We start from the raw sequence: 27216 nt of genomic DNA, 5'->3' as shown, positions 1-27216 counted from the left end.
ATATCATTGATATCATTCTCTTTGACTTTTTTCCTCTGGAACATTTTATGAAATCATTTCCTTTGAAGGTGTTTTTCTTTGACATTTTTACCACAGAAATTTTTGTTACTACCATTTCTTTTGATGCTTTTGTCGCAAAATATTCTGTTAATATTATTCTTTTGAACAAATTTCCGGGATATCCTTAAAATGTCATTCTCTTTTATCATTTATTGATATTCTGTTATCATTCTTATTGTTTTTCAATCACGTAAAAGGATGGGAGAAAAAGTAAGAGAGGTGGAAGGAGATAGATAGACAGAGAGACAGAAAAAGGAGTGAGAGAGACAGGCAGACAGAGTAACGAACTAACGAACGAAGTTTTTTTTTTTTTGTTTGGTTTGGTTTTTTTTTTTAGGGAAGTGGAATAAGCATACATGTTTTTGGGTTTTTTTCATCCAGCCTTAAGGGCCGAGCGAGAGCAAAAGCAGTCCGTTGGAGTTGCACTTGCCAGTGCCGTGCTGTCCTAGGACTTTTGGGCAAGAGGAGAAGTCCACGCCGACGCGGGCATATAAATCCCCAAGGATGATCAGCCTGTCCTTTCTGTCTACCGCTGAAATGGTGCGGCTGAACTCCTCGTAGAAAGCTTCTTTGATGTCATCAGGGCTGGTCATCGTCGGGGCATAGCAGCTGATGACTGTGGCGAAGCGATCCTTGGACAGCTTCAGACGCAGGGTTATCAGCCTGTCATTTATCCCACATGGAAAGCTGTCAAGCTGTCGTGCAAGTTTGGTTCGTAAGGCAAAACCCACGCCTGAGGTTCTTGGGGTGCCATCTGGCTTCCCAATGCAGTAGAAGGTGTAGCCCCCTCCAACTTCCTCCAGCTGGGTTTCACCCGCAAACCTGCTTTCGCTCAGGGCTGCTATGTCCACCTGGTAGCGATCAAGCACTCTAGCAATGAGCGCTGTGCGTCTTTCTGGTCTGTCGTCTCTGTCTAAGAGGGTGCGAACATTCCAGGCACCCAGAGTCAGGGCATGACTCCTGGTTCTTTTCTTTTGTTTTCGACCGCTGTTGTTGGATGTCCAAGTAGGTGCGGTTTCCTACTAGGTACTAGGTGAGGCAGGCTTTGTTTAGGGTCCTTTTATCTCCCCTTCCCCATGTGGGGAGAGCAGTGCTGTCCCTAAAAAGGGCTGCTCTGACACTGTGGGAGGATACGGGCGCTGCATCTGCCCCCAGTCTACCATCACCCCACAGCCGCCTGCGTGCAGAGTCGTGACTAGGAACTGCCAGCAGCATCCTCTGCCTGTCCCCGTTACCACTTCTCCATCGCCGCAGGGCTTGGGAAAGCTGGGTGTTGAAGGGCTAGCTCGTCGTTCCGACATTAGCCTGGTTGCCTGACCAGCACAGGTGACTTTTTTTTAGTGAGGAGGAGTTGTGCAGTCCCTTCCCCACTCTCTCGCCTACCGACGCTCACAGTCCCACAGGTGCAGATACTGTCAGGTGTGGGACGGCCTCGGCAGGTGCAGGTTTTTTCTTTGGAGCTCCGTCTCCTAGGGGGACTTCCAGCCAAGGATAAGAGCTCCCCCTGCCCTTTGGTCATCCTCTTCCGCCTTCACAGCCGTTGGGAAAGGTTTCCTCCTCCGCCTGGTCCGTCGTTGAGAGACTTCACATGCGGCAGGTAGTACTGGGTTACATGGTACCAGTATCAAGGGCTATGCCCCTGACCTGAAACTATTCCCATATCCATAAACGCTGTTCAGTGCCATCAAGGCTCTCTGTGGGCCCTTTTGACTGGGAACAGTCTCTTTGCTCTCAGCCGATGGCTCGACCTGTCATCTAGAAAAGGGAAAGAATCAGATCAAACTGCATCCACCACTTTCAGCAAGCTTTTCTGCCGTCTCGCTGCTGTTGATGGGATATATTTAGATACGTAAGAAACCTGTTCGTGATGAACTTGACCTCCCACTCAAAGTTTGTAGGAAATCAAATCAACAGTGGTAAAACACTGGCATGGGAAGTAATCCTGCAAGGGTTGTATGTAGTATTTGAAGCGACCTAATCTTGGCTTTCCATGAAAAAGAGGAATGCTACTTAATCTCTGTGGTGACAACATAGTGCATTTGGTTAAGACCAAAGGAGTGAAGGCAGGCTACTTTAACTACAGAAAAATATTGCTGGAAGGAAATTGTGTCAGACGTATCCTCAACAGGATTATCTATAACATCTTTTGAAGGTGTTTCAAAAATATCTTCCCTCAACAGGATTATCTTCAACATGTTTTGGTGTTGTTTTTTTTATGTTGTTTGCCAAAATCTGTGTGTTTCTACTGTGATCGCAGCTGCCTGGACAAAGAGTTTGCACAGGACAAGGTCCAAAAGAGGTGGATAGAGTAGCTAGAATAGCACATCGATCTGTATGTATTGGTCATCGACTTCACGAAGACATTTGACACTGTCAACAGAGATCATTGGGCCATTCTTGGTAGCCCATGAAATTTCACTACACTTATACGCCTCTTTCACGGTTACATGACCAGACACATCCTCAATGATGACTTTTCTGGTTTTTTTATAATCTCGTGTGGAATGAAACAGGGCTGTGTGTTCAGCTTGGTCCTGTTCAACCAGGTCTTTACCTAGATACTGCTCCGCGATGATCGGGGCTTGGGTCTGAAAGTCTGCATCAATAACAGTCTTGGTGGCTCCCTCTTCTACCTCTTCAGCATTTCCACACAACCCAGACTCTACAGAATGCTGTCCCTGTATCTTTATTTGCAGACGATTGTGTCAGAAAGATACACAAGGACAGGCACTTTTTAAGCTATTGCGAATCACTTTGTAAGCTGTTGTGAATAACCTTTTCTAAACACCCCGACTGTTCTTGTAATCAGCTTCGGGAAAAACAGAGGTCTTGTTCTCACAAACTAGAAAAGACAGGGGTCCTGTTCTTAAAATCAGCTTTGGGAAGACATTGGTCCTCTTCCAAGTAAGCCCAAACACAAAATGTGAGCCAGACATCATCATTGTTTGGTTTTCGCTGAAACATGCTGACAGCTTTAAATAGCTAAGCAAATCTACATGCAACTTTATGTGGAAACATGAAACAAAAGGTTACATATATCCACACAGCTACACACAACTACACCCATATACGCACATGCACGCATTCCGATGCATTAACCAATATACTTACATGCGACACGCGCCTGAACAAAGAGGCAACCCGTACACTGTCCCAGTGGCCAGGGCTATGCACTTGGCGTGACATGTCCCCTCACCTCCCCTTTTAAGAACGTGGTAGAATTTACACGCCAGGTCTTTGGTGTTGTGGATTCCAGCTGGAAGTGGAAAAACAGACTACGTTGTTCACGACGCACTTGATATATATATATATTACTAGACGAATTCCTAACATCACGATACATTTGATATATAATGTTACTAGACTAATTTGTAACATGTTTGAAAACAAAATTCTGTCTTTTCCATAAGCTGTTCCCCACACTTTGAGAGCTGCTGTCTGCATGTGTTGGAGAGTTTCTCTGCTGTTGGCAGCCAGATCACAAGTCAGGTGATTCCTCCTTGGTAGACATAGCCGTTTCTTGCTTTGGTAGTGGTACTTCCCCCATATGAAAAATCTAGAGAGGAGGTGAGCAACCTTTCAAGTTTTTAAACAATGTCTTGATGCCCTTTATTGGACTTCAATTTTCTACCGAAACACAATCTTTTTCTTCACTTCTTTTCACTTCTTGATTTGAACTGGCTCTAGCACTGACAGACGTTGAGAATTACTGCATGAAACCCTGCAGGTGAGAGTACTGTCTGTCTTTTCCTTTATTTCGCATAGTCGGGACACATTTTTCTTGTTTCTTTCCACTTCCTAATCCACACATTAGATTCCCTTGACGCCCAGTCGCAACTTTAGCATTTCGGAAAATTCAAAATGAAGAACTATTTGTAGTTTCGGATGTTCTGTTCTAAGTGAAATATCTGAGAAGAAGGGATGGGACACAGCGAGCCTGTGTTCTCATGTTTTATTGTACAAATTTGAAAAATAGGATACGACGGGGTAAGCCAACTCATGTTTTGTTTTTTTTAACTATTCAAAGCGTATTACCATTAAATGTGGCATGCACATTAGCAATCAATACTTTTCCTGGATTTCCTGAAGGGTTTCCTCGACATTGAGGTACTTTGATGCACAAACTATGACTTTATATCAAGACACCCAGAACAACAAGCTATTTCCAGAAGTAGGTCTCTCCTGTGTAGTGTTCTTACATAATGAACAATGTATCACATTTTGCCATAATCCCTTTTATCGTATTTCGTGGATTATAAACTGATTAACGGAGAGAGGGGTGGAGACAGAGACAGAGAAAGTGGGGGTAAGGGAAAGAGAGAAAGAGAGAGAGAAAAAAAAAAGAAAGGAGAAAGAGGCGTGGCAGTGACAGAAACAGAGAGAGAACGAACACACACACACAAGCACACAGACAGATAGACAGACAGACAGACCGATCATCAGATAGATAAACTGATCAGAAACTTACAGAGGTTTCAAGATTTTCATTGATGATAATGAAATTAGAGTAGGAATGCAAAACAAACCGCTACGAAATTATTTAAGAAGAGGGGGCGTAAAAGGACCGGGAGGTAAAAACAAAATTAGCCCCTAGTACTACTACTGCTACTACTACTACTACTACAACCAGAATAGAATAGCATACAATATGTCTTTATTACCAAATGTACCGGGGTCACAAGGAATATTGAGGGGAGGGGGTAATACATTAAAAGGTACAAACATGAATCAAAAATCATACACAAACACAAAATTAATACAGTAGAATTTAGGATACATACATGTGCATATCAATATAAGAACTTGCACACACACACACAAACACACACGCGCGCGCGTTTGAAAATAAGCTGCATATTACATGTGGATGGGGCTGATACTACTACTACTACTACTACTACTACTACTACTACTACCACTACAACTACTACTTGTCAGTACAATCAATGCCAACAACACAAAACGCTCACAGCGCCAGCCCTGAAACGGCCACTTCGCAGTCGGCTGGACAATAAGCAAAATGCTCAGATCACACGGGGCAAACACAACTCACTGATGTGGCCCAGTTCGTCCCCAATGTGATGCAGTCCGTGGTCAATCTCATGCCCAACATGATGGAGACCGTGGTCAATCTCATGACCAATGTGGTGAAGGCCGTGTTTGATGTCATGAATGGAAATGAACCGCTTCGAGGGTTTCGCCGTCACCATGACGACCACCAAACACAGCCCCGCCAGTGTCGTTGCCAGTTTCATTGTCAAGGGGGGTGGGTGTCAACCTGAAAAATTGATTCATAACATACAGGTCTTTCTTGTTATATTCCGCATGTAAATCACTGACATTTACCTGTCATCTAACAAGAAGTTGCAGTTGTGAGATTTGGACATTTATTTAGTGATAAACAAAATAACAAAAGAATATCAAACAGTTATCACTTGCTCTCTCTCTCTCTCTCTCTCTCTCTCTCTCTATATATATATATATATATATATATATATATACACAGAGACACAGAGAGAGAGAGAGAGAGAGAGAGAGATGTATATATATACATACGTACATACATAATGACTTACAGTCGCAAGGAGAGAATAATTATGAAAACGCGGCTCCCAGTTACAATCGGTTCGAATGACTGTGCATGCTGCTTTTATACTAAAATGTTCAACCTATTTTTCTGACCTCGTGTGTCAAAAGAGTGAAAAAGTTTTGTGAGACTTATATGCGGCTCACAGAAAAAAGTTGTAAAGTGAACAAGATGACCTTTACCCATCACTGACCCATTTTTAGCTGATCCATTTGATAATGAAGACTTTTTTCTTTTTTTTCCTTTGTTCTTCATCGTGTGAATGGACAGATGACAAACTTGATAAGATGTTTATTTGCTCGTTCCTCGCTGTTGTTGGTTTCGTTTTGGTCAGTTGATTTGATTTTTTCAATGCAGTTTGATTTATTTGTTTATTGTAGTTGTTGATGTTGGTGATTGTGCATTGTGTGTTCCATATTGTTTCCTTCTTCTTCTTCTTCTTCTTCTCTCTCTCTCTCTCTCTCTCTCTCTCTCTCTCTCTCTTCATCTTCGTATTCCTTTCCCTCTTTCTGTTCTTTTCCTTTCCGTCTTCTTCCCCTTCATCTTTTCTTCTTCCATATCCTTTTTTCTGCTGCTTCTTCGTGTATTTTTTCTTTTGTTTTGAGTCTGTGTGTGTGTGTGTGTGTGTGTGTGTGTGTGTGTGTGTGTGTGTGTTCGTGTATGTGTATGTGTGTGTGTTTGTGTGTGTGCTGTTTTTTTTCTTTTTAACCCTGTCGCTGCAACTACTAATGCTTTTGTTGCAGTTGGTCTCGTGCATACGTTGCTGTCATCGTCGTCGGGTCCTTTTCTTTCTGTTTTGCTGGGTCGCGACAGCTCTGGTCGACTTGACTTTCGTCAGATCTTGTTGATGGAGGTTGAGGTATTGGTGATGGTGGTCGTGAAGGTAACGATGGATGCTTGTGATGATAATGGTGGTGGTGGTTATGAAGGAGGAGGGAATGATGGTGGTATGATTGATGTTGGGGTGATGATGTTGATGGTGGTGACGGTGGGTGATGGTGGCGTTGGTTATAATGGTAGTGGTGTAAATGATGGATGTTAGTGGTGATGATGGTGGTGGTGGTGATGGTGATAGTGATTGTGATGGTGGTATGATTGATGTTGGTGATAATGTTGGTTGAGATGGGGGGTGATGGTGGTGTTGGTTATAATGGTTGTGGTGTTAATGATGGATGTTGGTGGTGGTGATGATGGTGGTGGTGGTGATGGTGCTGGTAGTGATGATGATCGTGGTGGTGGTAATGATGGTTGGTTGTTGGTGGTGGTTGCAGCCTTTGTAAGCTGTGGTGTCCTCCTTGTTTCCGCTGCTGTTGCTATTGTGCAAAATTCTTGATCTTGATCTCGTTATATAAGTTATTCTGACGGGACATAATTTGGGGGCATGGCACCAGCAGATAAAAGTAGAGGGGGTGGGGGAGAGACAGAGACAGAGAGAAAGACAGACATAGAGACAAAGAGAGAAAGACAGAGAGGCAGAGATATTTAAAGAGAGAGACAGAGAGAGGAGACACAGAAAGAGAGGGAGAGAGACGGAGACAGAGGGAGAAAGACACACAGAGAGAGATACAGAGAGAAACAAAGAGAGAGACAGATATTTAGAGACAGACAGACAGACAGAGATATTTAGAGAGATATATATATATATACCTTCGTCAAAAAGGGGGAGTGGAGGGAATTGAGAGTGATGGTGTTCTCCTCTTTAGTTTTGTTTTGTTTTCCCAACTTTTTCATTTCATTTTCTGTCATCCCTCACTTTAAATCCTTGTTTCTCACAACTCGTCCTTCGCCACGTTCATCGTTAAGAAATAACTTCGCTGAGACATTTGAGGCCCCTCCAAAGGGCCCGTTTGTCGTTCTGCCGAGTAAAAAAAGACGACATACTTAGCAACATGCGTCGCAGGCATATGGAGCTGAATAAATATCTGGTGTCGAAAAACTGCTTATTCTAGGCATGCTGGTGAATACAGGATGGACAGATTCCTCCAGCGACAATTGAGCCGACTCTTGAATGCCAGGACAGAGGGCGCAGTCACTACTAGCAGAGGAAAACAACCCTGTTTGAGAAGAAGTTGCCCCTAACACTGAGCCCAAGGCGGTCCTTCTGGAGCTTCAAGGTGTTTTCTCGTGGGTCTCTTCCGCAGGTTAACTCGAGCTTTGGCGGCTGGACACCGTAGAAACCTTTGAGGTATCTGTACACATCGACCATGTCCCCTCTACAAAAGATCCACACATTCGAGGTCCACCCCTTGAGCTGGAATCTCCCGGCCATGATGGTGGTTTTTCTCCATAGGTGCTGCTGCCGACGTAATGTTGCGCAAGCAAGATCTCGCTGTGCTTTCGATCCATTCATTAATTCATTTTCTGTCCACTCCAAATTCGCGTGCTGTTTGAGAAACGCTGTCTTCGCATGATTCTCCAGGTATTCAAGAGCTGAAAGTTTTAAGGGAAGTGACGATCAAAGTTTAAAACGTCATTTGAAACGTCACTAATTGCCCTTTACCGTCACTATCGCCAGTTAAACTGGTACCATGCACGTACTGTTTTCTTTGCTAGGCCTATCGTGTTTTCTCTTCCCCTCCGCACATTCCTGCCGCCACTGACACACAAACTCTACTTTCCTCACGATCACATCTAGAATTTCTCCCTCCTCCATCTCAATCGACGTCATCAGTTCCAGAAGTTGTGCCGGGATTTTTAAAAGTGGGGTGCCGGCGTTTACATATTCATTATGCAGGGTATTTGATCCCAGCTGGGGGATGGGCGTTCACTATAGATACTGGGTGCTTGCAAGATACTTTGCGGTCACTGCACGAAACAGGATTTTCTGTAAGTTCGAAAGCAATTTTCACCTTGCACTGATTGGCTATGTGTGAAACGGTTTTAGTGATGTATTATCACGACATGCATTTAAACAGGAAACACTATCTCCTCTCCTCTCTCGTGACAATGAGGTGTGCGTGCATGTGTTTAAATGGGAGATGTCGATCGTCGACACATAAAATTCTCGCTGGGGACAACATGTGCCCCAGGACCCCACCCCTGAACGACGTGACTTTAAGCCAATAGATCGTTAATTTAAGCTCCACCCAGACAACATGTGCCGAAGTGCGACATTTCCCATACATATGCCGGGGGAGTCACTAAAAAGTAATAAGATGATGAAAATAAAATAGAATTAAAAAAAAAAAAAAAACTGCGCAAGCGACAACAAACGCATCGTGTTGTTATTGTTCTTCCTTGGGACAGGTACTGGATTTTCCTCACTCCACCCAGGAATCAATGGGTACCTGACTTCGGTCGGGGAAGGTGAACACGGCGGAAAAAGAGGACTGGGCCCCGCCTTCTAATGCCGAGCCCTTGACACAGTGGGCATGAATTTACTGCATCTAAGGACCTTTAAGCTTTAAACATGTATACATATATACATGGTATTTAAAGTCTCATGCATGAACATAATATTTCAAATAGCTGTGAACATGAATCCCTGTGCCAGATCAGAAGATGAATACACTGACTGTGGAAAGGGACTGCAGATCAGGGTGATGGGTTTCACTGTTATGTGTGCGCGATCGCACGTGCGCGCGCGCGCGCGTGTGTGTGTGTGTGCATGTGTGTGGGCGCGCATGTGTGTGTGTGTGTGTGTGACGCACCATCAGTTTGATCAGCTATGCTAGCAAAGTAATGCTTACAATCATTCTGAATAGATTAAAGACGCAAGGAGATATACCTACCATTATTGCTGAAAAACAGGCTAGATTGCGTAAAGGCAGAAATACCATCGACAAGATTTTCAGCATGCGAAAAATATCCAACACCAAAGGGAATTCTACCACGTCTCCATTGACTTCAAGAATGCCTTTGACAGTGCGGTTTGGCAGGAAGCACTATGTGCCAGGAAAAAAAATGAACATCAGGTGGAAACATAATAAGCACCATCCAGTAACTATAATCCAAAACTATAGTGCTGTACTCACTATTGGAGAGCGGTTCCATACACGGCCGGATTCTGTCAGGGCTGCCTTCTGTCTCCCACACTGTTCAACATTATTCCTGAAACGTGTCATGACTGACGCGCTGTCAGATCATACCAGCACGCTTCGCAGATGACATAGATGGCCTGTTCAACATTATTTCTGAAACGTGTCATGACTGACGCGTTGTCAGATCATACCAGCACGCTTCGCAGATGACATAGATGGCCTGGCAAGAAGTGAGTAAGATAAAAATTACTTTCAGGGTGGAACCTGTATCCATCCAGCCCGCAGTCAGCAATGCTAACCACTTCACCACGGCGGCTGTTTGTTTTGGGGATTTTTCTTTTGCCTGTTTTCGTTGGGCTGCCAATATCTGTCAATCAATCTGTCTATCAAGCTCTCTGTCTATTTTACCATTCATTTGTCTGTAGGTTGCCAGTCTGTCTCTGTCTATCGGTGTGTCTGTTTATGTAATTATCCGTGTATTTCTTCAGTTATCTCGTCGCCCATACAGAAGCGGCCCTGCAGCGTATAACGTCCTGCTTCGCAGAGGCTGCGCAGCTCTTCGGCCTAGAAGTCAGTCTGAAAAAGACGGAAGTTCTCCACCAGCCTGCCCCACAGGAAGAATTCCACGCTCCTCACATCAACATCGGTGAGACAGAGCTGAAGTCGGTCCACCAGTTCAGCTACCTAGGCTGCACCATCTCGTCTGACGCCAAGATCGACAAGGAGATCGACAACAGACTTGCAAAGGCAAACAGCGCATTCGGCAGGCTGTACAAGAGAGTGTGGAACAACAAACACCTGAAGAAAGACACAAAGATCAGCGTGTACAGAGCTGTTGTACTGCCCACCTTGTTGTATGGCTCCGAAACCTGGGTCACCTACCGGCACCACATACGACTGCTTGATCGCTTCCACCAGCGCTGCCTTCGCACCATCCTCAGCATCCACTGGAGTGACTACATCACAAATGTCGAGGTCCTGGAGCAGGCAAAGACTATCAGCATCGAGGCAGTGCTGCTAAAGACCCAGCTACGTTGGGCAGGGCACGTGTCCAGGATGGAGGACCACCGCCTGCCCAAGATCGCGCTGTATGGCGAACTGTCCACTGGCCACCGTGACAGAGGAGCACCCAAGAAGAGATACAAAGACTCCTTGAAGAAAGCTCTCGGTGCCTGTCACATTGACCATCGCCAGTGGTCCGCAGTAGCCGCTGATCGAGAGACCTGGCGACGCACCATCCACCAAGCTGTCTCCTCCTTCGAAAACAACCGCAGGGCCAGCCTTGAGGACAAACGCAGAAGGAGGAAGAACCACGACGCTGCAGCCGCGAACCCAGACCAGACTTTCCCTTGCAACCGCTGCGGCCGACTCTGCTTTTCCCGCATTGGCCTTGTCAGCCATGAGCGTGCCTGCATCAGACGTGGACAACGCCCTTCCTAGATCTTCGTCAGCGAAGCCAGGCCATGATCTTCAGTTATGTTTCTACATGGTCTCAGTCGTCTCGTTGCTTTTTTTTTTTTTTTTTTTTTTTTTTTTTACATCAAAGATTGCATACATGCGCACACGCATACAGGCGCACATAGAAGGAAAACACACACACGCGCACGCACACACACACACACACACACACACACACACACACAAAATGGAAAAAAAAAGAAAAGACGGCATGCATTATCTGAAGACAAACCCTTGTAACAATAGGTCGCATCATTTTTTCGGTTGTTGGTTTTGTGTGTGTGTGTGTGTGTGTGTTGTTGTTGTTGTTGTTGTTGTTTTCTTCTTTCTTTCTCTCTCTTCTTTCTTTTTATTTGAATCAACATGTCTCTTTCTCACACGGAAAAGTGTGTCAAAGTGCATTATGAAGTTTGTCATGCATTCTGTTGTTTTTCTTTTGTTTTTTGTTGTTGTTGTTTTCACTTGCTCATATTTTAAAAGTGCCTTTTTTATACACTTTTTTGTGATAAATCAGCAGTCTGTTTATTTCTCGCACGGAAAAGCGTGCCAAAGTGCGTCATGAGGTTCATCATGCACTATTTATATTTTTTCACTTGTTCATATATATACATATAGTGAGAGAGACGGGGGCGGGCTTTTTATGAGTGATTTAGAAAAAACAAATTCAAATAAACCTTTCTTTCTCATGCCTAAAAGTGTCCAGAAGTGCGCCATTATTTCATTTGTTCTCATATTTACAAAATGCCTTCTGTTGTTTGTTGTTGTTTTTCTCTGTTAGCTATGTCTGACTCGTATATAATTTGCGCTTTGAAAACTCATGTTACGTAACTTGAGTACTGAATGGCTTTGATCAGAGGGGGGTTGGGTGGGATTTAAAAAAATCAGAAGAGAGAATGAGGGATGTTAGATTGTAACAACCTAGTATTTTATGTTTCTGCAAGTGGCTTTGTTTCTTTCTTTCTTACTTTCTTTCTTTTTTCTTTTTTGTTTTCATTCATCTATGTGCAGGATAACGGGAAATATGAATCAGAGTTGGTTTGTGTGTGAGCTTTGTTTGGCCATAACTGACGTTGGGGGGCGGGGGAGGGGGGTATTTTATTTGTTGTTAGGTTGTTTTGTTGTTTTTTCTTTCTTTTTTTCTCTTCTTTTTTTAATTGTGTTGTATTGCAGTATGGTGTACTGGATTGTACGGTGTGGCATGCTTTGTACCTTGAATGCTTATGCCCTGTGCTGAACTGTACTGCTCTGTACTGTACTGAACTCTATGTATTGTACTGCAACTGTACGGCACTGAACTGTATGGTACGCTATATTGTGCTGTATTTTGTTGTGTTACGCTGTTTTGTACTGTAATGCACTGCATATACTATACTGTGCTTTACTGTGTGGAGCATGGGACTCCTGTCACCAAATTTTTCTTTTTAATCTGGCATCTTTTCTGTTTGTTTTTTTGTTGTTTTTTTGTTTGGTTGGTTGGTTTTTTTTGTTTGTTTGTTGTTGTTTTTTCTTTTTGTTTTGTTGTTGTTGTTAGTTTGTTTGTTTTGTTTTGTTTTGTTTCTGTTTTGAGGAGGGTTGGGGCGTTGACGGGGGTTCAACGTTGTTGTTTAATTCCTTGTATTTTTTTTTTCTTTCCATACAACTTTAAAACGCTGTATATGGAATTCTCCATACATGTAGGCCTGTGTTTGCCAATCAAGGTTAATTGTGTTTGATTTTATTTCAGTTGTTTCATTCATTTATTCATTTATTTGCATAGAATTTTGACAGGGACAAGTCACTTGTTGCCATGCATTCTTTTGCCTGTGCTAAGCAGATGCTGTACACGGGGGCTTGCTTTTGCTATCCTGTGCAGGATTCTTTTTTCTCCTTTGGGGTTTTGTGTGTGTGTGTTTGTTGTTGTTTTTGTTGTTGCTATTTCCTCTTGTCTCTCGGGGTTGGGTTTTTTTGTTTGTTTTGTTTTTGTTTTGTTTTTTGTTTGTTTTTGTTGGGGTTTTTTTGCCTTTTCTTTTTCTCTTCTTCTTTTGTATTAACTACCAAATTAATGCATAACAAAATTCTGGTAAAGAGAATTATTCAAGTAAATTTCCAGATTCTTATGCAATTTGTATGTATTGTGAATTTTATAACTGTTAATGGCACTCTATAACCGCTAACACTAACAAGATTCCAAGCAATTTCAATATGAAGTTTTGTGTTATGTGTGTTGCATCTGTGTGCTTCACAGTCAACATACAAACTGGCATTCTTGCTGCCAATCCTACGTGTTGTCTCCTTCTGGTGGTGTTTATGTAGTGTTAGATAGGTCCACCCACAATCCACCCCCCTCCCCAGAGCCTCCCCCACCCCACAACCCCCTCCCCATGCAGTACTTTCATATTTTGGCACTGAAATGTACTTGATCAAAACACAGACCATGCCGTCATATTTTGTTGATTGTGTGTGTATGTGTGTGTGTGTGTGTGTGTGTGTGTGTGTGTGTGTGCGTGCATGTTTGTGTGTGTGTGTGTGTGCATGTGCGTGTTTGTGATTGTGTGTGTGTGACTGTGTGTGTGTGTGTATTCAGTTTTTGCATACCTTACTGATTAAGGGTGAGATGTTACACTTCCATGTGGCTTGTATGATTAAACATAACATTCATCAATGGAAAAGTTACATGACCACCAACAAAAAGTTTTTTTTCTGTGGATTATAATGTTCTTTGCCAAAGCCCATACAAGTCAAATGCAATCAGAGAAACATACACAATATCAAGGAATATCACATTTGCCATTTATCAGATTATAAAGTTAAAAGCTTCTGTTACAAAAGTCATTCCACACACACACACACGTGCGCGCACACATGCACGCACACATACAAACACACGTGCACATGCATACACATACACACACATACACACATACACAGGCATGCATGCGTACACACACACTCACACACAAACTGATAGAAATTGAACTCAACCCGAATATTGTACCCAGTATGCTTTTCTTTTCACCCCCTTTTCACGTGCTACAATACCCAGAATGCTGTGTATTCAGTGTGCCTTCCACTTTCTTTTCATGTGCTTCTTTGATTATGCTGCACATCATCAGTTGTTGCTGCATGTGTTTAAGAAAATATCAACAATTTCTCCTTTTTTTAATTTTCTTTCTTTTTTATGACGATAGATTTTCTTCCCCCCTTTTTTTTTCTTTCTGAAACGGAGTGAACAATGATTTATGAGTGCAGCATAGTCTGTGTAGACATAGTACATTACAATAACTTTTCTGTTTCTTTTTTTTTTTTCATTTATTTTTAAAATTCATTTAAGACTGTCATGTCATTTGAAATGTTAAAAAAGAAAGATGACTCTTTTGTCCCTGAAAAAAAAAAGAAATGTGTAAATGGATGGACATTGTATATGTAAAACTTAGTTACCATGTTTTGTGTATCTTCATACTTTGTTTCCCATGTTGCTTTTTGTGTACTTTTGTGAAATTTAAAAAAATTAAAAAGTCATTCCCCAACCATGAGACACAATCAATATGCTCTATCAACACGCATGCATATGTGCACATGCACATACACATTGCACACTGATGCACATGCAGATACACACACAAAAATCATGCACACACATGTGCGCGCGCACACACACGCGCACAATTCCATACTAAGATCCTCTCACACATACTAAAACACTTCTAATCACACACACACACACACACATACACACACACACCCATCTTATTTCTCAGATCCCAACAAAAGCTTACATCAAATTAATCAGAATATCTCTCTCTCACACACACACATGCACGCACACGCACACACTTCTTTTTAGTTACATCAGTCTCCTACATTTTTTCCCTCCACTCCAAAATACATAGGAAAAATATAAGCCGAGTCATGTTCATGTAAAAACTCGTAAAATTTCCCCAAGTCCATGTGATAACTCCTCCCTTTGCCCCCCACCACCTCTAATTCCAGCTCCTGGAATTTACTGAACCGACACAGCTCCGCTATCTTCTGGCCTTGAACTTCCTTCACTTCCTGTTCTTTGATCATCAAACGTTTCCAGTTGAGGCGTCTGATCCGGTACCAGAACTCATCCACGTCTTCTGTGCACCCCTCCACACAAATCACACCTGCACACAAGTGTAAAGGAACAACTTTGAACATCCACAAAAATGGAAGCAAAAAGACGAAACCTATAATTTTGGGAAAAAAATTGAACACTTCTTACCAAAAGTGAATTTGTTTTACAACCTACTGGTTTTATCAAATTTTCTTCATTTTGTCATCTTTTTATGGACTCAGCAATCTTCTTTTATTTAAAGAGAGAGAGACAGAAGCAAAGCCTTCCATGTGATTCCTCCTAAATTTACCACTCAAACGACTGGTGGGACTGTAATAAATGGTCTGGTCACAACATTTGTTAATATTCTTATCCATTTCATCAGTGTAAATCCGTTGTTTCAAAGCAAAATAAAAACACCATTATAAAAATATCTAAAAAAAATCACACAGTGGAACATCTTCAGATATCTAGATGTTTCTGAAAAAAAAGTCAACCATAAAACAGATTATGCACATTCTCAAAGTAAATATTTTAAAACATAATTTTAACAAATAATATGGGCATTGTGATGTGGTTCACATGTATCGTTAGCTGATAATTTAGTATTCAGTGTATGAATGTAAACATATTTCCATGTATGTTCTGAAATCTAAACAAAAAGTTTTATTTAAAAAAAAACTGTGTGCACTCTGATCTCTCATCCAACTGAGGTCACCAAAAAAGTTCCAATTTTTGTCTTTTGAAAGCAACAGATAAAAAATGTCATTTCTCATTCAAACGAAATCAGTCAATCAATCAAATGTAATTTGTATCATATTTTACACTTAACAACTTTTGTCAGGTTGTGGCCATTTGCATTTCTTCATTTGTGTGTGTGTGTGTGTGTGTGTGTGAGTGTGTGTATGCCTGCATCTGTATGTGGTGCAGTGTAGTATGGTGAGGTGTGAGTTATTCTATGTTCGAGTCCATCCTTTCTTTTTATTCTTTTTTTTTTTAAGGAGCTGTCAGTATTTTTTCCACTTCAAGCTGTAGGGCAAATACTTTAGAAACGCCTTTTCACAATGTTTAATTTCATTACCACTAATACCAGGAGTAGTAGTAGCAGCAGTAGAAGTAGTAGAAGTACTAGTACTAGTATGTCTTTTTTATTATCGTTATCAATATTATCATTATTATTATCATTAACATTGTTCGCTATCATTATCCTTGGGGAAAACTTTTTTTAATGTCTTGTTAATTACTTTCATTAATATATAATGGTTCATATTACTAATTTTATTATTACTGTTATTATTCTTATCATTGTTATTTTTATTCATTATTATCATTACTATTATCAATGTTAACTACCATCATCACCATCATCATCATCATCATCATTACCATCATTGATGCCTCAACACCCAAACCCACCTGGTTTTCCCGGCATGCTGAAGCCTTTCAGTCCCAGCTCTGTCGCCCAGTCCAGGATGTCCTGCCGCTTGAACTTGCTGTAGATGTGGTGGCTGTAGATCCACAGGCGCGTGAAGCTCTCCTCTTTCTTGTCGCTCTCTGGAGCACTGCCTTTCCTGGCGCTGGCCTTTTCTTGCGTCAAGTAGATGTGAGCGTTCTGCTGCAGCCATTCCACTAAAGAGCCGACAAGGATGTAACCAGTGTCCAAGGAGGCTACGTATTTATACAGATTTTCACTGAGGTGCCGGTGGTTTGTGCGGCCCATGGCCGGAGCCCGGATGAACACTTCAGGGTGGATGGATGGATACTCGTGTGGAAAGTGACAGATTAGTTCCAGCTGGTACGACTGTAAAATTGTTCACAGAAATTCAAACAAGGAAAATCATCCAACTAACAGAACTTTGAATACAAAATGATATTATTATTATACATACATTTGACTCCTTAGCGAATGTCTTTTCAAGGAACTAACAAAGTATCAAAGCTAACACATTCATAATCATGTAGTAACTAAGTAATGCTTGAAAAAATGTTTCAAGAATTAGGTCAAATATCATAATTTTTTTGTTGATATTTACAAAAGAAAACATACAGCTCCATAAAGTATAATTAGGAATGAATTAGATGTGTCTGGGATTGTTTTGCAGTGTGTGTGTGTGTGTGTGTGTGTGTGTGTGTGTGCATATCACATACGTGCATGCATGTGTTTGGGTGTGAGAACACACCCTTTTTTCTTTTTTTTTTTACATCTAACTGATTTGTTTTTATTTTGTGTTTTTTTCCAAAAACAAAATGCTGCATTCGTTGCTAATCCCGAGTCCACAGAAACAAAATGTTTTCTGATATTCAGAATGTTTTCTAATATTGTAACCATTCATTACATACCACCAAACTTATTTTCACCAAAAAAACATACTAGAATTCAAATACTTTTTTTCATTTTCAATGTCACACTACTCACTGGTGACGATGTAGTCATCATCTTGATGGTAAAGCCCACTCTGCTTTCCAGCACATCATAGTCAATGGTGCCCTCCACAAACGCCCGCAACTCATCCAGCACTGACTGATTGTCCAGAGTGAACTCTCCTGGGTTGGCAAACATACTTTCCAGCATCTCCACTTCAGCAAGCTGGAGTTGAAGCATTTCACTGACATCTGTGCTGTCTTCCTTTCCATTCACATCTTGAATGTTTTCACTATCTTTGTTTCCACTCATTGTGTACCTGGCAATCATCATCATCATCTTCATAAAAACTGGAACATCGATTGTGAATATGTAATTATCTACAATCCATGAATGTAAATTTAATCAAAGCTCACAGAGCTGCGCACGATAATCACAAACAAAAAGAGCAACAAAAGCTTCACATTTATTGATAAATATTAATTTCTGAGGTCCTGACTCACACATGTCCATGAATCAGCATGTACATTCATGCACACACACACACACACACACACACACACACACATGCATAAAAAAAATATCAAAGACCCAAATGGCTGTGTCTATAAGGGGGGAGGGGAGTGGCCCTTTTTAGAGTTGAATAGGAAGACATTCATTAAAATAAATTATATTCACCACCATCCAGTGTATGTTACATGTAACCTACCAATGAACAGGGGTACAGACCTGTACTATTTCAGTCCATTTGTTAGTGTCAGATGTGGTGGCTGGGTGATAATCGCCAGTGTACTGTGTGACATGCCCCTGTGTCATGCTATAAGACAGTTTACTGATGAAATACCTAGGGGTGGGGGCAAGTAACATGAGAAATCTGCCTTGGGTCTATGGGTAGATTAGGCATTTGCATGGCCCCATCCCTCACACACGTCTTTGTTGTTGTTGTTGTTGTGTGTGTTTTGGCTGTATTCACATTTCTTCCCCTCCACTCTTCTGTGTCACTGGCGGTGTGAACGCTCATGCCTTATTAATACTATGCATTCTCGATTCCGTCTAGCTGGGTTTCAAAGTAGAAATGGTGTAGAACACAATCTGGATCTGGATAAACCCGCACGCTTTGGTGCCTCTTGTAACTGAAACTAAAACCGTCACCCGGTATGCCTACTTACAATACACACCTCTGCCAGTTTGCTGAGATTACGTCTGCGTATCTTCGGATGAAAGTTCTGGTGCAGGAAACTTCTGAGTATCTTGATCACTGTAAAAAGTCACTTCGTAAGTAAACTGGGAAACTGAAACGTGTGAAAGTGATCAGACCACAGATCCAGTGTGGATTCTCAAGACCACTGATGCGTTAAAACTGATTTCATCATGCTGGGGTGTTTCATCTTCTTACTTGAAAGATTCTTATCTATTCTGCACGTGCTGATCACCATCTTCAAGCGTGGTTATTCCCAAGGATCGCGAAGACAGGGCCAAGCTTAATCTGCACCACGCAAACAACAGCTTTTTTACTATCTGAGAACAGACAGAACAAGAACAAACCAAATGGGAACAAAGAACGAGCATTATGACATCATGAGTACAGTTGGTGAATATTGTCGGAGAGAGAGAGAGAGAATAGCATGTTGACTGTGGTGACTCAACTTGAGGAAAGAGACTTTCAGCTGCAAATGATAGTGTGTGTGGAGGGTGAGTGGGTGTGTGTGTGGGGGGGGGGGGTGGGGGGGGGATTGCATGTATGTGTGTGTGCATGTACTTACTCTAAGTGCAGCTTCAAAGTCAAATGGTAAGATTTTGGATAGTGTAGATGTTTCGGTTGAAGCTATAAAAAAAAGAAACTTCAAACTCTGAATCCAAACAAAACTTGTGGTCCTGACGCCATTCCTTCAAAAATACTAAAAGAGTGAAGAGACTGCAGTCCCATTATACATACAATTTAACGAATCAATTCAGGAGAAGACTGTGCCCATAGACTGGAAAACAGCAACAGTTATACCAGTTTTCAAAAAAGGAACAAGAACAGACCCAGGGAATTACAGGCCAGTGAGCTTAACATGTATCATATGTAAATTATTAGAATCATTCATAAAAGAGGCTATTGTAAGGCACATGACTGATAATAAATTGTATGCTGAGTGCCAACATGGATTCCGCAAAAATAGGTCATGTGTGACTCAACTTCTGGAAGTGATGGAGGATTTTACAAAAGAGATAGGTAAGGGAGAAAACATAGATGTGTTATACTTAGACTTAAAAAGCATTTGACTGTACCACATGAAAGACTACTAAAGAAACTGGAATCTTATGGAATAACAGAAAACATACTCGGGTGGATAAGGGACTTCCTGACAAAAAGAACTCAAAAGGGTTAGGACTGGTAGTTCCTTCTCCGGTAAAGCTGATGTTATAAGTGGCATACCACAAGGTAGTATATTATGACCTGTCCTATTTACTTTATTCATAAATTATCTCCCTTGCGAACTAAAGAGTATATATAAAATTTTTGCAGATGACAAAATTATACAACTCTCCAAAATTCTATCAGGATTTACAAAAAGATATTGAAACATTAGTAAAAATGGTCAGACACATGAAATCTATATTTTAATGCTAAAAAATGTAAAGTACTTCATATTGGGAAAGCAAACCCAGAGAAAGAATACATGATGAAAATCGGAGACATAGAAATAAAAGTATCAAAATGTGATGAAGAAAAAGACTTAGGTGTCACATTTGACAAAAAAAATATCATTTGACAAACATATAACAAATAGTATAAACAAAGCGAAAAGAATGATTGGAATAATAAAAAGAGCATTTACATAAAATTTTATAGATAAGGTCACTTTCTTAAGGTTATATAAAACATTAGTTAGACCTATCCTAGAATATGGAAACACTGTATGGTACCCAACGCAAATAAAGCAGTCACAAGCCATAGAAAGGGCTCAGAGAAGAGCAACAAAGCTGGTCTATAGCATAAAAGATTATTCATATCAAGAAAGATTAAAGTACTTACAACTACCATCACTTAAAGCAAGAAGAGTAAGAGGGGACTTGATACAGACGTACAAAATATTAAATGGGTTTGACGATGTAAACAAAGCATGCTTTTTTTGTACTCCAAAGGCAGACACTACAAGAAACAGGGCTTCTTGGTCAGGAGTGGGCAGTCTGGTTGGCATCAGCAGGGAGCGGAGGATCCTACAGTTGCGCTCCCCCACCACAGGAACAGTAGGAGATGCCTGGCGCATGCGAGCACTTGTGTGGAGAACCGAATCCTGCAGTTCGGCCAGCCACTGACGCAGGGGTGGGTTAAGGGGGTGGTTGGAGACAACAAAAGGAGTTCTGTCCAAACTGTTTTTTGTCTTGTAGCGCAGTGCCTCCTGTCTGGGGATCAGTCTAGCCTTTTCCTTTGCTTCCCTCACTTGTCGGGGATGATGTCCACGTCTTGTGAGCCATGCCTCCATGGTCCTGGCTCTCTCCTGGAAACAGTCATCGTCAGAGCACAGGCGTCAGTCGTAGGCGTATAAATTCTCCCTGTGGCATGTTGCGGATAATGTGTTTAGGGTGGCAGGATGTGGCGGGCAGATATGCATGGGCATCTGTTGGCTTGGAGAAGAAGTCTGTGCTCAGGAAACCCCCCTGGAGCTTGATGAGAATGTCCAAGAAGGGGAGGCTGGTCTCCGAGGTGGAGGCGGTGAATTTGATGGTGGGGTGGACTGTGTTGATGAATTGGAGGAACTGTTGAATTTCTTCACTGTCTGTCCAGAGGAGGAATATGGCGTCGATAAATCGCTTCCAGTACTGTGAGGGGAACTTGACTGGGCTGTCCTGGAGGATTCTCTCCTCGAGTCTCCCCATGAAAAGATTTGCAGCCGAGGGGGCCATGGGCGCCCCCATGGCTGTTCCCAGAGACTGGCGGTACAGCTTTCCTTCAAAGGTGAACACGTTGTTTTTCAACACGTGGTCAGCCAACTCGATTACTGCTGAGAGGTGGGGGGGTACATTTCTGAAGACATTACATTATGTGCCAAAGAGAAGTGTAAACTGTGGCAGCTTTTCAGTTATTGACTAAACGTTTCTCCTGTTCCATCTCAATCACCATCTTCTTTTCATGAGTGGGAGATGATTATAGCAGAGTCTGCATCAAATAACCCCAGCCAGTTCACTTATCTCAGAGTTGGTTTTCTTGGGGTTTTTTTGTTTGTTTTTGTTTTTTTGTTTGTTTGTTGTTGTTGTTGTTGTTGTTTTTTGGGGGGGTTCTGTCCCTTTATCTGCACTGTCTCAATGGCATGCTGCTCATTCCAAGTCCCCCATACACAGCCACACCAGGATTTGTCTGTCGCTGTCCCAATGCCAACATTCCACAGGGAACCATTGGTATGTCAGGTTGCCAGGAGGTCACACACCAGAGGAGACCCTTCACTGCTGCTGAGTCACTTTGGTGGTGTTCAGTAGTGCCTGTTCTGATTTAACATACTTAGGACACCACCTAGTAAGCCCCCGAATGACGACAATAATGGCTTAGTCGCAGAGCCAGGTTGAGTGAGTGTTTCCCCCAGTGTGGAGACCACCACCACATCCCTCCAACAACAGTCCCCAATGAATCCGCGAACACTGGAGGCCTTACCAAGACTCACACTAAGCATGGAAGTGGAGGGATATTGAAACTGAGGTCATCATGAGAGCAGGGCATGAAAGGCCACAGTTTGGGACTTTTTTATATTGATGATGAAGAAGGAGGAGGAGGATGACAATGATGATGGTTATGATGCTGCTATAGAGGTCCATTTAGGTTTGGGACTACACCACTAGGCTGTACCCTATGCTTCCTGTCATAATATCCCAGCATCAACCAAGCCTGAGAATTACAGACACTTGCAGTGTTGGTCAGGAAATTTGAGCAACACACCGAAAGACACATCCATGAAGTGGATGATACTTGACTGTGTGGTCCTTGTCTTCCCATTTAAGCCCATATCACACTCAACTCTGGGAAGGAGCAGGCCGCAGGCAGAAAAAAAACCCCACCTATGCTGGGATTTGAGCCTGCTTCCTCCCAGCCATCAGTCCACGACGCTAACCAGACCACAGTGACTGCTTTGTTTTGTTTTGTTTTCTTTGTGTGTGTGTGTGTGCATGTGTGCATGCATGTGCTGTCATTTATTTTGTGTGTGTGTTTGTTGTTGTTGTTTGTTTTTGTGTGTGTTTTTGTTCCCTTCAAACAATACCAAAAACACAAATTGCTTGGCAAAACACCAAACATTTTTGGCAGCACTTGATTTTAATGTTAATCATTCATACATGTATAATGTAGAATACACACATGTTAGCTGAGACGAAACAAAAATCCAACTTTGTCCATTCATTTCATGGGTGATTGTACTGATTTAGGTTTTTTTTTATAACAGATTTGTACATCTGTAGAGCTTCTGCCCAAATTACATTCAAACCTTCACACACCATGTGTAAAACATTTCCCTGCACAAAAGTGTGTGAAAACTGCTTGCACTTGAATCCATTACTGTTTACTATTGCAGATCAAATCTAAACACAATCACATTCATACCCAGAAAAGATAACATCTGAACACAAATCAAAGTCACAGACATTCATTTGTGTGCATACTGACAACAATAATTCAAAGAAGCATTGCACAGAAAGAAAATGAAGACAAATAAACTAATGCTGTCAGTTTAGCTGACGTGATGAAAAATTACCGGTCATACACTCCCAGATAATCTTGGTATCAAATTCAACATCAGATGTAACTTCTGGTTCCCATATGAATTTAGACAATTCATGGCCAACCAGATATATTCAGCTTACAGAACACTCATTGCAGAATGTTAACTTTTTCTCATTGTTTCTTAGCTCAGGCCTGTCATTGAAGGTGGTAAGTTTATACATGAATTTTGAACTGTAAGGGAAAGGAAAATTCATACATTGGAATGAAGAGAGTGTGCACGTGCATGTGTGTGTGTGCATGTGAGTGTGTGTGTGTCTGTGTGTGTGTGAGAGAGAGAGAATGTGTATGCATGTGTGACTGCATGTGTGTGTTTTTGTGTGTATGTGCTCATGGTCTCATGTGCTTCCATGCATTTTGAGTGCGTGTGTAAGCCAATTAATGTCAAATATCTGTCAGAATCATAATAATCATTCTTAAATTTAACACGCATTTCATTAAAACCAGACAAATCTATATGTTAGTTCCAAGTAAGCTTACGTATGTGTAGCCGGATTGGCTACAATCTTCCTTGGGCCAGCTTAGCTGACGACTTTTGTGACTCGCCGAAGGTTACTAAGGAAGTTGGTAAATCGGTCACAAGTTATCTCCCTTTACAGGGAACCGTATGATTTTTCATCAATTTGTTAAATTATAAATACTTCCTAATAGATGACATTATAGTTTTTATGTTACTGGACTTCAGAAAGATCATACTTCTTAGCTGTAAAGATATCATTAGGCCAAATAGCCTATAACACTTTTAAACTAATATTCACGTGAATGAATTTTGGTGCGATCTTCGAAATCCACTCAGTTAAAACATACAAAATACCTTCGTTTTCTATAAATCGATATAGTTGCCGTGGAATTTAGATTGTGTATTAAAATGTAAATGATTAAGCTTTCTTCTCGTGTACCGCTTTCCGTGTGTGTGTGTGTGTGTATGATAGTCAGTCGTGTCCGACCATGACCATCAGAACAGCAGAGGAAGCAACTGCTGTTCCGACTATTTGGGCTAGAATTTGATTATAGTGGCGAGTGTCTTGCTCAAGTACATCCCCACCCTCTCGGCCAAGAGGGTTTTAGGACAGTTGGCGTTGGGATGGTTCCCAAAGGCCAACTAGCCCACAAGGCTGTTTGCCTCCTAGTTTGAGAGTCATAGTCCTTCACAAAAGACTAAGCTGTAAATGGTTTCCCATTGACTGGAGAAACACACCTAAGTTATAGGCATGCAATGGTATGAAATGACTGACAGCATTTCGGCCCCACAAAACTATCTCTTCTTCAAGCCATTGGAATTCATCAGAGCCGATTTGAGCAAAATATGTTTTTACAATACCTAGACATTTTTATAGCATGTCTTGCAGATGTTTGCATTTCTGTTATCAATCTGATTCGTATTGTACATGTATAGTTGTGTTGTAGTTGGTTTAAACGAAGTTTTCTGGAGATATGTACAATCAAAAACTAAAATGAAGACAGGAGTGAGTCCATTTATAACTAAAGATGGGGACACAGTTGAAACAGACAGTGGAAAAGCAGATATTTTGAATTCATTCAAATGGTAAGATTTTGGATAGTGTAGATGTTTCAGTTGAAGATATAAAAAAAAGAAACTTCGAACTCTGAATCCAAACAAAACTTGTGGTCCTGATGCCATTCCTTCAAAAATACTAAAAGAGCTGAGTGAAGAGATTGCAGTCCCATTATACATACTCTTTAACAAATCAATTGAGAAGAAGACTATGCCCATAGACTGGAAAACAGCAACAGTAATACTAATTTTCAAAAAAGGAACAAGAACAGACCCAGGGAATCACAGGCCAGTGAGCTTAACATGTATCATATGTAAATTATTAGGATCATTCATAAGAGAGGCTATTGTTAGGCATATGTCTGATAATAAACTGTATGCTGAGTGCCAACATGGATTCCGCAAAAATAGGTCATGTGTGACTGAACTTCTGGAAGTTATGGAGGACTTTACAAAAGAGACAGATAAGGGAGAAAACATAGATGTATTAGACTTCCAAAAAGTATTTGACTCTGTACCACATGAAAGACTACTAAAGAAACTGGAATCTTATGGAATAACAGGAAACATACTTGGGTGGATAAGGGACTTTCTAACAAAAAGAACTCAAAGGGTTAGGATTGGTAGTTCCTTCTCCGGTAAAGCTGATGTTATAAGTGGCATACCACAAGGTAGTATATTAGGACCTGTCCTATTTACTTTATTCATAAATGATCTCCCTTACGAACTAAAGAGTACATGTAAAATTTCTGCAGATGACACAAAATTATACAACTCTCCAAAATTCTATCAGGATTTACAAAAAAATATTGAAACATTAGTAAAATGGTCAGACACACGGAATCTATATTTTAATGCTAAAAAATGTAAAGTACTTCATATTGGGAAATCAAACCCAGAGAAAGAATACATAATGAAAATCGGAGACAAAGAAATAAAAGTATCAAAATGGATGAGGAAAAAGACTTAGGTGTCACATTTGACAAAAAATTATCATTTGACAAACATATAACAAATAGTATAAACAAAGCGAACAGAATGATTGGAATAATAAAAAGAGCATTTACATTTATAGATAAGGTTACTTTCTTAAGGTTATATAAAACATTAGTTAGACCTATCCTAGAATATGGAAACACTGTATGGTACCCAACACAAATAAAGCAGTCAAAAGCCAAAGAAAGGGCTCAAAGAAGAGCAACAAAGCTGGTCTACAGCATAAAAGATTATTCAAGTTGTATATTAAGTTGTATAAAACAACGCCCCAAATCCTGATCCTGATCCTGATTTCATTGTCAATCACAAGTGCCAAAAGCACCGCCAAGCGGTGCCAACACGGGAGCTGTCCGTTGAGTTTTCTCTTGAATTTTGACATCAAAAATCTTTTCTCTAGAAGCAGATTCTATAGATGATTTTTATATAGTTGGAAATTCAGGATTTTCAGTTACTTAACTGTTACAATTATATCACATATCGCAATGTATTAATTGTTGTAATGAACAGAAATGATACATGAACTCGTTAAAAGCTCGTTCATACAATGACTCTTTTTGTTTACAGTTTTTAACTACATTATTTTTGTAGAAAATGGTTTAGCTTAAGAAAATGCTCATCTCTTGTAGTTTTGTGTGATATATAATACGTCTATGTTAGTTCCCCGAGCCGAAAGTCAGAAGCCGCTAAATTTGGTCAAACAAACACAAGCTTGGCCCCTCAAGGCTCGTGGTGGGCCGGTTTCATGAGTCGCTTCACGACGCTGGCTTTGCGGTTTGGTGGAACTGAATATAAGGAGTGAGCGAGTGCCAGACAAATTCAGAACTCTCCTGGCCTGGAAGAATGAGAAAATAAAAGAAGAAAACCAACGCACTGCCTTCCCGAGTCTTCCTTGCCTGGCTGCGGCTCTCTTCTGCTAACACCTTCTACCTGTCTTCACCTTCTCTAACACCACCTTACCACCATATGCTATATGAAACACATGACAAATAGAATTATGGGAGGGAATTTTAACAATTAGAATGCCAAATACAAACTGAGTGAATGTTTTTCAACAAGACTACAGTTATGTCCCCTGAAAAGACGTTCGTTTTTATTCTCCTTTCTTTTTTCTACAATTTCAAACCTCCGCAAATATCTATCTTACACTTCTGAATGCAAAAATTTGTGGACTTAATATATGTATTTACAATTTTACTTCATAAATCTCTGTATTTCTGAATACAGAACTTAGCTGACTTTATACAGGATACAAAAATACAAAAACATAATGTCAACAATAAAAGTAGAAGTGAAAGGTGATAGTAAAAGCAGTAGTAATACCAGTAGTTTTAATGCATCATCATAACCATCATGACTAAAATCATAAGATCCAAAATAATTCAATGAAATGAGCTAGTAAGAAGTGGTGTGAATTTTTTTAATATCAAAGAGAGACACATATACTTACA

The 27216-nt window shown here is 41.0% G+C and overlaps 2 protein-coding genes across 3 annotated transcripts in view; both read right to left on the bottom strand.

The window, feature by feature from the left end:
* Positions 1 to 5792, bottom strand: part of LOC143298986 (uncharacterized) — a 7248-nt gene extending 1456 nt beyond the window's left edge. Inside the window, exons 1-3 of the mRNA XM_076612046.1 lie at positions 5637 to 5792; positions 5114 to 5338; positions 3172 to 3316 (exon numbers count right to left, since the gene is read on the bottom strand). Of these exons, the coding sequence (XP_076468161.1) occupies positions 3172 to 3316; positions 5114 to 5315 (347 nt within the window). The 5' untranslated portion in view covers positions 5316 to 5338; positions 5637 to 5792. The remainder of the gene's footprint in view (positions 1 to 3171; positions 3317 to 5113; positions 5339 to 5636) is intronic.
* Positions 5793 to 13763: 7971 nt separating this feature from the next.
* LOC143299088 (RWD domain-containing protein 2A-like) lies at positions 13764 to 19003 on the bottom strand. 2 transcript variants are annotated; one of them, XM_076612208.1, is made up of 4 exons: positions 18683 to 19003; positions 17559 to 17823; positions 16559 to 16943; positions 13764 to 15212 (listed from the first exon to the last, which is right to left on the bottom strand). In XM_076612208.1, exons 2-4 carry the CDS (start codon positions 17814 to 17816, stop codon positions 14914 to 14916), a joined length of 942 nt encoding a protein of 313 aa, XP_076468323.1. In that variant the 5' UTR covers positions 17817 to 17823; positions 18683 to 19003; the 3' UTR covers positions 13764 to 14913. The 2 variants fall into 2 exon arrangements, with proteins under 2 accessions (XP_076468323.1, XP_076468324.1); XM_076612209.1 differs by having other exon boundaries at positions 18901 to 19001.
* Positions 19004 to 27216: the final 8213 nt, after the last annotated feature.

The sequence above is a fragment of the Babylonia areolata genome, chromosome 24, assembly GCF_041734735.1.
Source record: "Babylonia areolata isolate BAREFJ2019XMU chromosome 24, ASM4173473v1, whole genome shotgun sequence".
Taxonomy (NCBI): domain Eukaryota; kingdom Metazoa; phylum Mollusca; class Gastropoda; order Neogastropoda; family Buccinidae; genus Babylonia; species Babylonia areolata.
This window is presented reverse-complemented; position numbering and strand designations above follow the sequence as displayed.